Raw genomic sequence first — 16,156 nt, forward strand, 5'->3', positions numbered from 1 at the left:
AATTAAGGAATAGGTAAACATACGTAGCACAATAAATAGGTACTTACAGGCTGTTCAGCATGAGGTGAAATGAAAGGAAGAACGCAACAAATAGTCAACTGTAGTTAATCATTTTAGCATACTTATCATTAACCTTTCTTCCCACAAAAAATTGCAGGAAACCTGTGTTGGTTGAAATCTCGTCTATTCGGAGACTAGGTAGAAAGTTTTTTTGCGAGTAGTGAATAGCGAAGGGCGTTATGATCAGACTTTTTAATACTTTAGAAATATGAAAAGTCGTCCAAAAAAAGGGAATCGGGTTGCAGGGCCCTTTTTGCTTTTATCAATAACAAAATGGAACAAATCCTATGTCAAATACAGCTACCTGTTTGTTATTGTTGTCGTAACTTCCAAGCTATCTCGATCGATATTATTCAGCCGCTCGAAAGTAAGTGCATTCTATGCAAATGCAACCAAAGGTTTATTTGAAATACGAGTACTTTGATTTCAAACAATTAAATTAAGGAATAGGTAAACTTACGTAGGACAATAAATAGGTACTTACACCCTGTTGAGCATGAGGTGAAATGAAAGAAAGAAAACAACAAATAGTCAACTGTTGTTAATCATTTTAGCATACTTATCATTAACCATTATTCCCAGAAAAAATGGCGGGAAACCTGTGTTGGTTGAAATCTCGTCTATTCGGAGACTAGGTAGAAAGTTATTTTGCGAGTAGTGAATAGCGCTGGGCGTTACGATCAGACCTTTTAATACTTTAGAAATATGAAAAGTCGTCTAAAGAAAGGGAATCGGCTTGCAGGGCCCTTTTTGCTTTTATCAATACAAAATGGAACAAATCCTATGTCAAATGCAGCTACCTGTTTGTTATTGTTGTCGTAACTTCCAAGCTGTCTCGATCGATATTATTCAGCCGCTCGAAGGTAAGTGCATTTTATGCAAATACAGCCAAAGGCTTAATTTTAATAAGCAAAAAGTTCAAGCTTTTTGCATAGCAAAAATAGTAATCATTAGCCCTTACTCTTAGAAAATGCAAGGAAAGCCGTGATCTTTCTAATCTCGTCTTATTGAACTACTGTCAGGAGATTTCTCTCTCTCTCGAATGACTCCGTGAAAATCTTTATTTCCAGGATCCAATTTTTGGACGACACTTGAGGTAAGAAGACAACGACGAGATGTGGCGAAAAAATAAAGGGAGAAAAAATCCTATCGTTGGAGGTCGAGGGTACATATCTTAAACGACACGGAACATTGTGTACGGTTCTCTTTTATGGTCAGTAGTGTTCTTAACACCGGTTTATTTAATATTATTATTATTATTTTTTGCGATTGTAATACATAATTGATGTGTTTCCTTTGCTTGTTTAGTTTTACATACAGTTAGCTTGTTCGGAATTAGACGATCGAAGGGCTTTTCAAATAGCTTTGTCCATTGAACACGATGCGACAGAAGGGAATGTATTTTGAAACCTGAAGAATGTTTCGAAGAGAAATTCTTTTATTGATCATTAAGATAATTTATCCGCTAATAAGATACGTCATAGTGATGTCATAATACTGATGTAAGTCATTTCTCAGCTGTGGGTCTGGTCGACTCACTTGGTAAATATCAAATCGTCTCGTATCCTTTATTATCTAAGCATTTCATAACAATGTCACTTCCTTTTAGGATTCGAACGCACTTCTTTGATTGTCTGACACTATAGTCGTCAATAAAGATGTTTGATAACAGTGAACCAAAAGCCCACAACTGACGAAACATTCGAATCCCAATAGGTAACTCCGAGGACCATGACGGATAACACTGAGATGGCAGAGGAAGCCAAAAACATTCGACGAACAGCCAAAGCTATGTTTACCAGGATGCGCAATGATCTCCTGAAGCCTATGGATGCGGACCAAGGACGAAAAATAGTCGAAGCTAATTAAGTGAAGCTTTCAGAAGCATGGGGTATCGTTGAAAGTAAGCACGATCTATACACGATGTATTTAACGGATGAAGAACTGGAAGTCGCGGAGTGGTGGATTACCGAGTTGCGGGACCTGTTTGTAGAAGCGACAGCGCGTAAAATCCAGTATATACAGAAATCAGTTAGATCAGAAATTGTCGTGCGAGAGAACACATTACGTCATGAAACAGAAATGAAGGAGCGCGCGGAAAGAGAGAGGAAAGCAGAAGAGGCACTTACAATGCGCGCGAAAACGCAAACAGTTTTTAGCACTATCTGTAATAATAGAAAGCATTTTCTTGATAATAACATGGCCGCACATACTCTGGAAAGGTCTTTAAGACAGATAGAGGATGCGTATGCCGAGTGTAAAACTGCAAACGATGACGTTTTAGATTTAGCAGACCATGACACTTCAGAAAATGCTATAAAATTTGCATCACAGATACAATGCCGGCTCGATGATATGACTGAAAAGCTCACGTCGTTAATCGGTCCAAAAGATGACAAAGTAGCAAAGAGAGAGACTTGCCCGTCCTCGAACCTTCAGTTAGAAAAAAGAGAATTGTCGCAATTTGAAGGAGAAGTTCCCGCTTATGCACAGTTGAAACGAGACTTTAAAAAACCGATCATGCCGCATCTCTAAAGGGACGATGTGTCATATGTACTACGTTCATGCTTAAGGCTGGTTTTACTAGCGCATAAGCACAAGCCCAAGAATAAGCGCAAGCACAAGCATAAGCAAGTGAGAACACAGAACATAAGCATCAGAGCATACGCAGGCGCAGTATCAGCAAATTCCTCGATACCAGTCTTCCTTGACCACAATCAAGATGGTGGATGAAGCTGAAATCTTTCTCTTTGCGTTCCTTGTAATCTACCGTTTTTGCTTACGAAGGCGACCTAATGCCAGAAGATCCATCAGACCTAGAAAGTTTAGGGTAAGGGAGATGTATCGTCGAAAAAAAGCTCAAGGGGAGTTCAATTACCTTGTTTTGGAACTTCGTGATAGTGACAGAGCTATACTTGCGGTAACCGAATTTTAAAAGTCTGCTGAAAAAACTAGTGTAAAAGGCTTTCACTCCGAACATTGTTGCCGCTAGCGTTTTGTTATTTTGCAGGCAAGTTTTTGTATGTTATTTTATTTAAAAAAATGCCCTGAAAATAGCACGAAAATATAAACTTGACAAATATATTTTTTGCCTCAGTACTGTGTTACTTTGTATGTGCTACTGTAAATTTTTAATTCCAACTTTAGTTCAACATGATGTTACAAGGGCACGCTCGAAATATTATTGTTCAAATATAAAGTTCAGTCATTGGTTCATTGAATGATTATTGGTCTCATTTTAGTTACATGAGAATGTCACGAGTGTTTTGATTGCCTCCTTTCCAAGGTTGGCCCACTTATAAGAAGCAAGTTATAAAATTCAAACAGCTTATCTCACCATCAGAACGACTTGCACTCACCATACGTTATTTGGCTTCTGGTGACAGTCAACAATCCATGTCCTTTTCTTATTGAATATCGAATATCCATAACCGGCAATTTCAACCCCTTCTAGATTCTAGAGGGATATCTCTGAGAGAGGTGAATGCAATTTGTCTTTATAACACTTGTATAAATTGCTGTCTTATCATAAATATGATAACACAATACTTTACATACGAATTGTCCTGTTGATGTTTTTGTACATAATACGCAAATTATGAGCAAGGCTGTCACTAAGGAAACAAGAGATCAATGAAGTGCTTTGAGTTTGAGAAAGGAGGGATTGGCTGATTGACATGGTCAGGAACCGGTTAAATGCTGTCAACATTCAACAACACAACCCTTTTGTTTTTTACAACACCCATGTGAAAAGGGAAGAGTTTCAAAACTGTTTGTTTGAAAAGAACATAACTCTCAATTTATAATTATTTTATAATCTATAACTAAAACTTGTACAATAATTATCTCAATACTTTTACCGAACTGGTTGTAGTAATAAAATAATGTTGACATTACATCACAGCAGACTCAGACTATTATGCCTTGTTTCAAATACCAATACATAACTAAGTAGGGTGGATACTCTTGGCATTTATAACCCCTCGTGTCGACGTTGCTGGAGGAGGTAACCTGGGGACTAAGTTGAAACAGCCCCTACATTACCCAGCTCGGACATGAAACTACTGCTAGCAGTTTCAGGGTACCTAGAAGCTACATAGCTAACAGTATTAACATCTTGAGAATTAATCTTTAATAAGCGTGAAAAAAATCAAATTGTTTATTTCAATCTTGGTCGTCAGTCTTTCTTGTATTGGCACCTTTCTCAGTTGGGCAGCAACCAGTTCTCCAAAAAGACGTTCTTCATCTTTTTGTTCTCTCTGACTGTCTCTACTTACAAGGTGATTTCCAATAGATTTGAGAAAATCCATTTCAGCTCCTTCAATAGCTTCATTATTTACTCTAGGGCGTTTGGCATGCAGGTATTTTGGCTGACCAGTTACTTTAGACTTTAATGACTTTGGCTCAAAGCTAGGGTCTGGGGTGATGCTTCTACCAGAGCTGCTGTCTACTGGAGTGCATATACCTTCATCTTCAATATCAGCATCATCTAGTTGTGAGGTTTCATCTATCACTATAAGATTACTGGAAGATCGACGGGGTTGAACATATGGATCCAGCCAGACCAAAAGCATGCACATGTCGCTTGTTTCACTTTTGGCATCTATGGCAGATTGTGTATCCGCTCCACTGACGTTAACACTCTGTACTTTCTTCTTGTCTCTTGAATATCTGTTCCTCAGGTTTTTGAAAGCAGAGTCTGCATCTTTACCTAAAAATTATAAGCATCGATTCTTAGTCTATATTGGCCTGTTTCAGTTCGAAAAGCCTCAAACCTACTTTGCACACAACGATAGTTGATAGAGATCAACCATGTGCTTCATTTTATCAAATAATATCCAGTCACAAGAGAAACAGCTTGCCATTTCGGGCCGAAACTCTTCAATTGTACGAACTGGTTTGTGTTACGTTAATATAAAAATAAAGTGGACGCGAGTACTATCAATACCATGGAAAAGCTTCATGAGGTAAACCTTGTTAATCTTAAACTTAGCCTAGAAATGATGAGAGAAAGCAATAATTACCTGAGGGAAACCAGTCTTCCGTGCTACGTCTTGCCATGCAAGCTCCTTTTTGTTGCGGTGTTTAAAATCTTTACTTGCTTTATCATACAAAACCGGGTATTGTCTTACCGCCTCGGAGAGATGTTCATCTATTGACAGCTCTGCATTTGCCGAAGTGTCAAATCGATTGGATTCCGCCATTTTGTTTGTGGATAGTTTCTCGAGGAGGTATGGGCCAAAGTGAGCGATGATTCGTTGACCACTTTACGCTTATGCTTATATATGCTTATTTCACTCGCGTTCGTACTACTACATAAGCATAACATGTGCTTATGATCATGCTTTAGGTCGTGGGTGTTTTCACTTGCTTATTCGACTCCTTGTGCTTATGCTTGCGCTTATCCGCTAGAGAAAAAAATCGTGAAGGAAAGAAAGAAGATTTATCGAACATAGAGATTGGAGCCCAGGATGAGAAGATGAATACGATGAAATACATACTACCCTTAGTTGATACACAAGGTCAAACAATACACATTGAAGCCTATGGTATTGATCAGATTACTTCAGACATCGAAAGCATGAGCACCGAGAATCTGGCAAAGTTGTACAAAGGCGTGTCAAAGGACGATATCGCTCGACCAGCGGGACCCGTCGACGATTTGATTAGGTCTAAGTATACTGTGTATCACCCTCAAAGAAAACAGAACGCTAGACACCTTCTGTTACTCCAGAATCGATTTGGCCTTTGTATCGGAGGAACACACCCGTTGATAAAAGGCCAAATAAAGAAAGATGACCTCAGTTACGCTCGAGTGCATCATGTAATAAAAGTAGAAAACTTGTACAAAATAGGGAATCTTGGCGTTGAAAGTGTTTCGCGTTGTGGAAGCTGCAAATGTGGGACATTGTGCTCTCGGAAGTAAAAACTACAGCATCAAAGAAGAAAAGGAGTTCGATTTGATTGAGGAAACATGAAGTTTGACGCTCAAGATCATAGATGGATCGCGGAGTACCCATGGACTAAAGATCCGTGCGATCTTCCTGATAATAGACGAGTGAGTAGCTCTAGCCATGCTGTATTCTACTGAGCGTAGACTGGAAAAGAATACACAACATGCAACTGTATACGATAACCTGGTTGGAGATATGGTACTATGGGGGGTCGCCCGTAAACTCAGCAAAGAGGAACTTAATACTTACAAAGATCCTATCCATTACATTTCCCATCACGAGGTGCTCAAACCAGACTATAAATCTCCTCCCGTTACAATCGTGTTTAACAATAGCGCAAACTACATGGATCACGTACTTAATGAGTATTGGACAAAGGGGCCAGACTTGCTCAACAGTCTGCTTGGAATATTTGCGCGATTTCGCGGGAATGAAGTAGCTTTCATAGGTGATATAAAGAAGATGTACTATACCGTTAAAATAACAGTGCTAGATCGACACACGCACCGATTTTTATGGAAGAACATGGTCAACGACAGAGCACCCGACACCTATGTGATACAAAGAGTTTCATTCGGAGATAAGCCCTCTGCAACCATCGCTACGATGGCCTATACAAGACAGCAGAGATGGGAAGTGAGCGATATCTGGATGCCCCAGAAGTTGTGAAAAATATATGGATGGCTCTATATAAAGTACCACAGACCTTCCCACTGCTCAAAAATTAATGCAGGACATCGAGACCTTAATCATTAAGGGCGGATTTGAACTGAAGGAATAGATATTTTCTGGCGACTCAAGTAATAGTAAACGGTATCTAACAAATGAGTGAAACGTAGCGACCGAAAAGGTGCTAGGAGTCAATTGGGACCCAATCAAAGACCATTTGTGCTTTTTAGCAAAGCTTAACATTTTTTCGAATCGGAAACGCGGAGTACAGAAAGACAATCCTAATAGCGATTCGAAACTCACACCATCACTTACGAAGGTGATGATATTGTCACAAGTCAACAGTATGTACGATCCTCTAGAACTGGCAGGGCCCTTCACAGTGCGGGCCAAAATCTTGATCGACATTTGTGGGCAAATAGCGAAAAGCTCGACTGGGACGATCCGATACTAGAAAATAATAAAAATAAAATGGTCAGCACTCTTTAATAAATAACCTGAAATGAATCGAGTCAAATTTTCCGGAAAGATGTTTAAAGCCTTCGGTCGCAGTTTGCAATCCTGTTCTTATTATATTCTGTGATGCTTCAGAAGATGTTTACGGCTCCTGTGCGTATGTACGATGGCAACGACAGGGCGGAGGGTTTGCGTGCAATTGGATTGTTTGTAAAAATCGTGTTGCCCCCCAAAACAAAATGTCTATCGACAAAATAGAGCTGTGTGGAGCAGTGTTAAGTGAGCGGCTTCAATCCTTGATCGATAAAGAATGCAGATACACTATTGAGAAATGCTATTACGTAGTTGACTCTCAGATAGTGCATGCAATGATACAGAAAAGCTCCTACGGTCTCAATACTTTCGCCGCTACACAAATCGGTGAAATTCAGGAAGGAACCGACATCGAGGATTGGTATTGGTGCGAGAGTAAATTTAACATTGCAGATTGGTTGACTAGAGGAAAGAAGCCAAGTGAAATTAGTCTTCACAGCGATTGGCAAGAAAGACCTCTTTTTCTCAAACAACTTGAGAGCGAGTAGCCTATTTCTCGTAATTATTCTGAAGTAAGAATGCCTCCAACAATTATGAGAGTAGTCCACATAGGGAATGTAACTGTTAAAGACGACTTGGCGTCTAGAATCAAGATCGAACGATTCTCAGATTATAACCGTCTATCGAGAGTGACAGCAATGATTTTAAAGCTTTATCGCAGAGAACGCAACAAAGGAAATAACAAGTAAAGATGTAGAGACAGCCGAAGTATTCTGGATCAAAGAGGCACAGCGAAATATTGAGAACGATATAAAACATGGTATGAACAGACGTTTGTGTCCTCGATTACGAGATGATGGCATATATGTGATAAGTGGCCCTGCTGAAAAATAGCTAGAAATAGGCTACAACAATTAATACATCATACTCCTACCATGTCAGCATCGATTTGCTCGTCTTTACTAAGAGTACATTCATGCTAAGGGGCATCACGGAGTTCTTACAACTGCAAGCAAGATCCGCGCAAGGTTCTGGATGACCAAATTACTTAAAATGATCCAATCTGTAGAGATCAACTGTGTGACGTGTAAGAAACTTGACAAGAAACTATCAGGAAAAGTAATGGGAAACCTTCCTAAAGAGAGACTCAAACCGTCATCCCCATCGTATTCTACATCAATTGACTTATTTGGACCCTTTACGATCCGTGACGCAGTTAGGAAGCGTACTACGTCAAAAGCGTATGGGGTGATATTTAATTACATTGGAACCAGAGCTGTATATTTGGACCTTGCACCTGACTACAGCACAGAAAGTTTTCTTATGGTATTACGCAGATTTGTCTCACACAGAGGATATCAATCAAAGTTTTATTCCGACAATGGCGCGAAACTTGTCGCAGCAAGTCAGGAACTTGAGAATGTTACGAAATCTTTAGATTCGGAGAAGCTTAAAAGTTTTGGAGTTATGGAAGGTTTTGAATGGAACTTCTCACCAGCTGATGCACCATGGCAAAATAGAACATTAGAATCTCTCATCAGATCAGTCAAAAGATCACTCAAAGCTGGCATTGGAGAAAGCATCCTAACGTTTTTAGAACTTCAAATGGTACTCTTTGAAGTTGTTAATCTAATTAATAAAAGACCCATAGGTCATCATCCAAGGTCCTCAAAAGATGGTTCCTATTGGTTCCCAAACGACCTACTTCTAGGCCGTTCCGCAACCCGAGTACCAAGTGGGCCTTTGAAAGAGTCAGCAAATCCAAAACTCCGTTTTGAATTCATTTAAAACATAGTTAATAGCTTCCGGAAAAGATGGACCACAATCTACTTCCCAGATCTGATCGTGGGTCAACAGTGGCATACAGCACATCGCAACCTTAAAACTGGAGATCTTGTCTCAATCCAAGATTCTAACTTGATTAGAGGTCAATGGTGACTTGGGCTAGTTTCAAATACCTTCCCGGGTTCTGACGGCAAGGTGCGCAAAGTTGAAGTGTAGTACAAAAATCCTAAGCAAGGTGAACCTGTAACCAATTATCAAGGAAGAGGACACTTCACGATCGAGCGCCCTGTACACCGTTTAGTGTTACTCATACCAAAGGATGACATATTGGACTTCTGAAATGATATAAACTCTGTACTGTTACTAATTTTATAACCTGGACTTAGTAGTTAACAAATGTCTTCTTGTGGAGGGGAATATTTCGTCGAGGAAATCTATTATTGATAATTAAGTTAATTTATCCGTTAATGAGATACGTTATAATGATGTCATAACACTAATGTAAGTCATTTGTCAGCTCTGGACCTAGCCGAGTTACTGGATAAATATCAAATCGTGTCATATACTTTATTATCTAAGCATTTCATAACAATGTGACTTCCTTTTAGGATTCGAACGCACTTCTTTAATTGTCTGACACTAAATTCGTCAATAAAGATGTTTGATAATAGTGAACCAATTGCCCACAACTGACGATAACATTCTCGAAATTCGTCTTTGAGACTTAGAACTGTTTGTGGCAAGCAGCATGAGTGGAAGTATCTGAAAGACCTTAAACCCGTTTGAAAGTTGAAACTGAAGTGACTTTTTTGATGGTTGACGACTAAAGTTTAAGCTATTCGATGGCTGACAGTTAAACCCATTGAGCCCCTTTAAAGTGGACGTGCTATCTGAATTAGACACGAAACATGTCTGAAGGCAGGTAAAGTAATTTTAAAATTAATTATCATATGACCTGTACGGTCCTGCGCGCAGTCCTATAAGCCAAGGTGAAAGCTGACGTGTGAAGGGCCGACGGGCTGACGTGGACCGGTCCAGAAAAAATAATCTCAGCCCTGCACTCATTGGAATGTTTTTAATTTTCTGATAGCGCATTTGAAATTGTGCACTTCAAATAAAAGTATTGTAAATGAGAAAACGAGTAAAACTTCTCGATAAATTATGACCTGCAGTAATAACGAGAAATATTTTTACTGTAGAATGTTTTACCAAGTGTGCAGTGCGCGCCTTTCTTCCGTATACAAGTACATCCTACCTATTACGACAAAGGTTTCGAAATCTTCAACACCTAGTGGTCATGTGATAAAAGGCTTATTGACTGAGTTTGTTAGGAGCACACGGGACAATATTTAACCCTCTGCTGGAGGTCATGCTCTCTGCACGAGCATGACCTCGAGCAAATTATTTCTCCCGTCCGACCCTCCCACCCAGCCAAAAGGTACATTTTACATACTATGTCCCTTGTTATTAAAATCCATCTCGAAGTTATGCTGTTGACCTCTATATCAATAAAACTCACGGCCGAAAACGTTTTGTGTTCGCAGTATCCGAAAGAAACAATCTGTATTTTAGCTACAACAGTTCCCCCTCTACAAAATTTCGCTTACACTTTTCTAACTTTTTACAATGAACTAATAATAATAAAGTATTATCGTTTGTCTAACGATATGGTCACTTGTGATGTAGATCGCGACGTCTCGACTGCATCCGGCTATTCTTCATCTGGAGATAAGGTCGAATGTCTTCGAGTCTTCTTATAAAGCAGGATGCTCCGCTGTGATTGGTTGGCATTCCCCAGCAGTGATTGGTGCGATTCCCAGACGACGAGATCATGGTGTCTTTCGACGTAGAGTCCCTTTTTACCAACGTCCCTGCCAACGCCGCTGTAGAAGCCGCATTGCAAAAATTGTAAAACGACTCCAGCCTCCCAGAACACACGGCGCTAACACCATCTCAAATCGCAGACCTTCTGAATTTCGTTTTAAGATCCACATACTCTTCGACACCGCACTTCTAAGAGATCCTGACGGCTGCCTCACCAGAATCGTATATAGGAAGCCCACACACTAATAATACTTATCGTATGATTCACACCACCCACAATCAATAAAACATGGTATTGTAAAGTATCTCCACGAGCGTATCAACGCCTCCTAACAAAACCCTCTGTCATGTCTAAGGAAAAGAAACATTTTTTATCCACTCTTACGTCTAATGATTACCCTATTTCTTTCTTGCAGAAAGTCACCAAGATCAGAAAATCTACCGCCGCTTCCGAGTCCGCAATCGATTTCAAATCCACCGTAGTGTTACTTTATGTTAAAGGTCTTTCGGAACAGCTTCGCCGCTGCCTACAACAACAAAGCGTACGCGCTGTCTTCAAGTCGGAAATCATAACATATGATCACATAGCTGGTAAGAGCAAAAGACGCTGTTGATCCGGCCAGACAAGACGATGTAGATTACAGGATTCCCTGTGAATGCGGCAAAGTTCACATCGGTGAGACTGGAAGACCAATGCAAGGCAGAATAATGGAACACGACCGAAACATCCGACTAGCTTGTACCCAAACCTTCGCCATTTCATAGCACGCCTACAATCGTCACTGGACACCAAACGCTTTCAAATGAGGTCAGGTTTATTGATCGAGATCCTCACTGGTAAACTCGCAGGGTGAAAGAGGCTATTCACATAAAATTTAATCCTTAGAACATCGATGAAGACAGTGGAATAGAAATTCTTGAAGGGTGGATGGCCACGATCAAGAAACACAACAACAGGAGAACAGTACTACAGCTGACTGCCGAGAGAGCGTCTCATCTGACCGCCGCCCAGTTAGCCCAATGAACAGTGCTCTGGACTGTTGTGCGGGAGGTCGAGGGTTCGAGCTCCGGCCGGACCAACACTCAAGGTCTTAAAATAATTGAGAAGAGTTTGCTACCTTTCTATAATATCAAGAAATGGTTAGATATTCTAGTCTTCTCGGATAGGGACGAATAAATGGATGTCCCGTCTCCTGCAGAGTTGGGGGTAGGAGACGTTAATTTCCCACACACGAGTTTACTGTGTGATGGATGTCCTCCCCTGGGGTGGGATGGTGGGATGTAGAGGTCCCAATTTAAATCAGCTTTAAGCTGAACTGGGCTGGCCTGTCTAAATACCCTAAATACATTAAAACGCGCGGATCCCAGCTGTGGAATACCAACCAATCACAGCGGAGCATCCTGCTTTATAAGAAGACCCGTAACCAGTCTACCTTATCGCTTGATGAAGACTAGCTGGATGCAGTCGAACGGGCGCGATCTACATCATAAGTGACCATATCGTGAGACAAACCATAATACTTTATTATTATTGTACTTTACCATGATGAATAAGCACAACCTTATTTACGAAAGAATGAAATAAGTTATAAACTTTGGATTAAATCAAAACAAAAGAATAAAAATAAAATGATTGATAACATTGTCTTAATTAACTTAATATGTAAATGATGAAACCGATATTGCATTAGAGGGTTAAAAGAAAAATAATGGCCACTTACAACCTTATTGTCACAGGGTCAGTTAAGTTGATAACAGGAAAAAGAGAAAAAAAAAGAAACAATAAAAACATAAATCAATAGGTTTTAATAGACTTATAACTTGTCAAAATTGTTATCATGTTAAACTAATACTTACATGCTGTAATAAGCAGTTACCAGGAGAAGAAAGTAATAAAAAGAAAAGAGTTAGTTCAATTAACGAAAGAATATTGCACTAATGATAAATCTTATTTAATGAAGCTGGATTTATCATATGGGCTGAGGATTTGAAAAATTCCTCTTATTGTCGGATTAATGGACTAGATGCCTTGAGGATTAATAAATGAACAACAATCCAAGGTAACATAGGATATTTGTAGGCAACACATTGATACATGTCTTTCCAGTTGTTTCTTGCGTGACAAAGTTGTTTGTCAGAAATTCGAAAATATTTCGACCTTGTAAAGCGAACTTTTTAACAGAAGCATTTTTGCTGAATCTAGTGGAACCCTGTTTTAAGAGGCACCATAGTAGAGGTCACCCTGTATTAGTTGATCAGTTATCAAAGTCCCGAAATTTTTACCCCTTAATCAATGTAAAATTATCACTTCCATTAGCGGTTGTGATCAGCCTTTACTGAGTCCCAACGACCCGTTTGCATTGTCTTTCACCTGTATCGAACAGCCACTTAAGGCGGACCACTCAAGTAAAACTAAGAATGATCTCTGTGTAGAATTAAATCCATATTTAATTCCCGAGATCAATGCACGTACTATTACTGGGCGAGTTCTTTTACATGGATTAGTCAATTATGGTACAAATGACTTTTTTATCGTTTCCTTATAGTAACCTATTCTGTGGAACCTGCATGGAGCGGTTACAAAGCCATTTCCCGCAGGTTAACGTTTAAGACAGGTTTGACTGTGAATAGGACGCTTGCAGAAATTGCCAGATTTTCACTTCATTTGTTCTTGTTCGATTAATTATGCTAAATGATGATAAGTTTGCTAAATATATGAGCGGAGGAAGAAACAAATTAGGAAAACAATACTCTGCTGTTTTGACAGAGGTTTGACTGTGTGTAGGACGCTTGCAGAAATTGCCAGATTTTCACTTCGTTTGTTCTTGTTCGATTAATTATGCTAAATGACGATAAGTTTGCTTAACATATGAGCGGAGGAAGAAACAAGTTAGAAGAAAAATCCTCTGCTGTTTTGGCTTTGTAAATTATATCGGAATTAGTTTGTACTTTATCTTTTGAATGTCTGTAGCTCAATAGTGTTTTTTTCCGGGGTATTTAGCAATGGAAATCGTGGCAAGATAACTCTTATTTCGTACTTTTAATTCCAACGTGATCAGAATTGAACTGATGGAAAATAGTAAGAATCTCTTGTTTCCAATTATTGATGAAATCATTGCTAAAGTGAGCTAATGCAATAAGTGTATCAAGGTCGACAGCGCCCTCTGATTACTGTATCATTATGACGCAAATAGATAAAATGAGATAAATGCTACTTCTTTATAGAGACTCCTCTAAGTTAACATGCCATAATGTTTTGCAGTTCATTTCATTGTAATAAATATCCTTCATGGTTCGAACCTTTTAAATCAGGGAGATATCTTTCTTCTATCAGGTTTGTCACTGTTTACCCTATTTTACTATCCAACTACACTCCGTAGAGTACAAATAACGCCTACGACGGGTACAAATATCACGCGGTATTTGTACTCCAGAGAATCGGTTACACAGGTTTTCTCGCATCGCACAAGCGATGAATTGGAGTTACAAAAACTGGCGGAGAATTGAAGTCATTTTTCTGACGAGGAAGAGTCGGAATGAGTGGCGAGTATTGATCCAAGTTTATCGGATATATCGAACGAAGAAAAGCAGTTAGACGACGATGAAATTTCATCATTTTGAAGAACAAAACAGAAACAGCAGCACGACAAAGTGCGAATTCCGTACTACTTCTGTCACGCATTCCCGTAAAGAAATGTCCGCAAAATTCTCCCGCACTCAAATTACAATTTGGCGTTTGGGATAATAAGTAACTTATTAAACGTTTTGTTGTGTAGTATCGATGAGGATTTCTTACTCGTTATTTGTATTTTGACTCGCCCAACGGGCTCGTCAAGATACGGCACAACTCTTAAAAATACTCAGCGATACTACACAGTAAAACGTCTCATAAGATATATTAATTTCGAATGAAACAGAGCAGACATTAACCTCGCTAAAGTAATCTCGAGAAAATCTGCTGTATCTTATGCATGGGTTGCATTTTATCACCCTCGTTGCTCAAGAACTGAATTGTAAGAAGTATCCAATTCAGTTTGGATTGGCGAACTAGCTTAGATAACTTAGCCCCAGTCTCTCTTCAATGGCTATATCGGGTTGAGGAGGATAGGAATACTAGTCCTTCCACGTGGAAATTACTGCCGTAGTCATTTTGGGGGAATTTCTTCGACATTTTGCAAACAGCAGAAAATTAAGAATTGTGAGTCAGAAGAAAATGAGGAAAACATTGAGAACACACATGACAATTTCCTTGTCATATTCCTAATCATCAAGAACAAACAACAACCTCACGAACATGACGCATTCTTAAAAAAACAAGTCAACACCGTGTAGGAAGACCTGTTTTGTCTTGTCATGACTGATGGTCAAAGAAATACTTTTAAGTTCCCATTGGGATTTAGCCACATGCATAGGGCCGGCTATGTACAACAGGTTTAATCCAAACCGCGGTTTTACGCAAGGAGTGGGTCTCGAAGATTCTCTGTAAGAGGGTTAATTTTAGTAGTTAAAGGAATGTCCTTCCACCATTAGCTTTAACCCCTTGACACTGTTTAAAAAAATAGATATTCATATAAACTGACTCAGATAAACTGAAGATGGCTTAAAACGAGTTTTGTTAAACAAAGGCAAAGCTTTGCTTAAATGCCGGACTAGCCAATGGACCATAAGACATTGCTTATTCAATAATTGTACAGTACGTGTGTCACTTATGAAAATTCTTCCCCTATCCTTTTTTTTTTTTTTTCATCTTTGTATTGAGCATAAGATCTTCCATCACTTGACCTCTATTTAGGCAAATGTCACGACCCTGTTTACTTTGTTTTCGATACGGTAAATGAAAGATACATAAAGATACGTATTATCTTTGTTACAATAATTAGTTTTAAGCTTTCACTTACCGCCTGATGCAATTACATGTATTAGATCCATCGTGGGTGATATGGAGAGCAGAGGAAACGATAGAAAATCAAGCATTATAACACAATTTTCAGTTCAACTATAATTTATAACTATGGCATGTTAACTTTGTTTTTTTTTTACAAACTGTTTTCGAGATAAGTCTTTTATTTTTCTCTTACAACGAATGGTATTAAAAAGTCAAACTCTCACCCTCATCTTCTCATGCACGGTTGCGGTATTTAGGGATGATTATGGAAAGTGGAGGAGAAACAAATATAAACTGGTAAATTATTAACTTTAGTAGTCTAATCAAAAGTCACTCACAGGCTAGTTTATTTCACCAGTGCGGCACATGAGTAAAGAAATACAGAACAACAATAAAGTTAGAGAGACTGGATAAAAAAAAAATTACTGAACCAATAAATGAATATGTGCCGATCAATTTGAAACTTCAAAATCTCTCCGGGCATTTGAAC

General features: G+C 39.1%; 2 protein-coding genes and 2 pseudogenes across 2 annotated transcripts; 3 read left to right on the forward strand and 1 right to left on the reverse strand.

The window, feature by feature from the left end:
• Positions 1 to 4,184: 4,184 nt before the first annotated feature.
• LOC148731188 (uncharacterized) lies at positions 4,185 to 5,512 on the reverse strand (annotated as a pseudogene).
• A 622-nt stretch (positions 5,513 to 6,134) lies between these two features.
• LOC148731189 (uncharacterized) lies at positions 6,135 to 6,683 on the forward strand. Its single transcript, XM_088761898.1, has one exon. It carries the CDS (start codon positions 6,135 to 6,137, stop codon positions 6,681 to 6,683), a length of 549 nt encoding a protein of 182 aa, XP_088618024.1.
• Positions 6,684 to 8,225: 1,542 nt separating this feature from the next.
• Positions 8,226 to 8,960, forward strand: LOC148731190 (uncharacterized). Its single transcript, XM_088761899.1, has one exon. The coding sequence runs from the start codon at positions 8,226 to 8,228 to the stop codon at positions 8,958 to 8,960; it is 735 nt and encodes a 244-aa protein (XP_088618025.1).
• Positions 8,961 to 10,915: 1,955 nt separating this feature from the next.
• LOC148731191 (uncharacterized) lies at positions 10,916 to 12,952 on the forward strand (annotated as a pseudogene).
• The last annotated feature ends 3,204 nt before the right edge of the window (positions 12,953 to 16,156 follow it).

Source organism: Stylophora pistillata, chromosome 5 (assembly GCF_964205215.1).
Source record: "Stylophora pistillata chromosome 5, jaStyPist1.2, whole genome shotgun sequence".
NCBI classification, from domain to species: Eukaryota; Metazoa; Cnidaria; class Anthozoa; order Scleractinia; family Pocilloporidae; genus Stylophora; species Stylophora pistillata.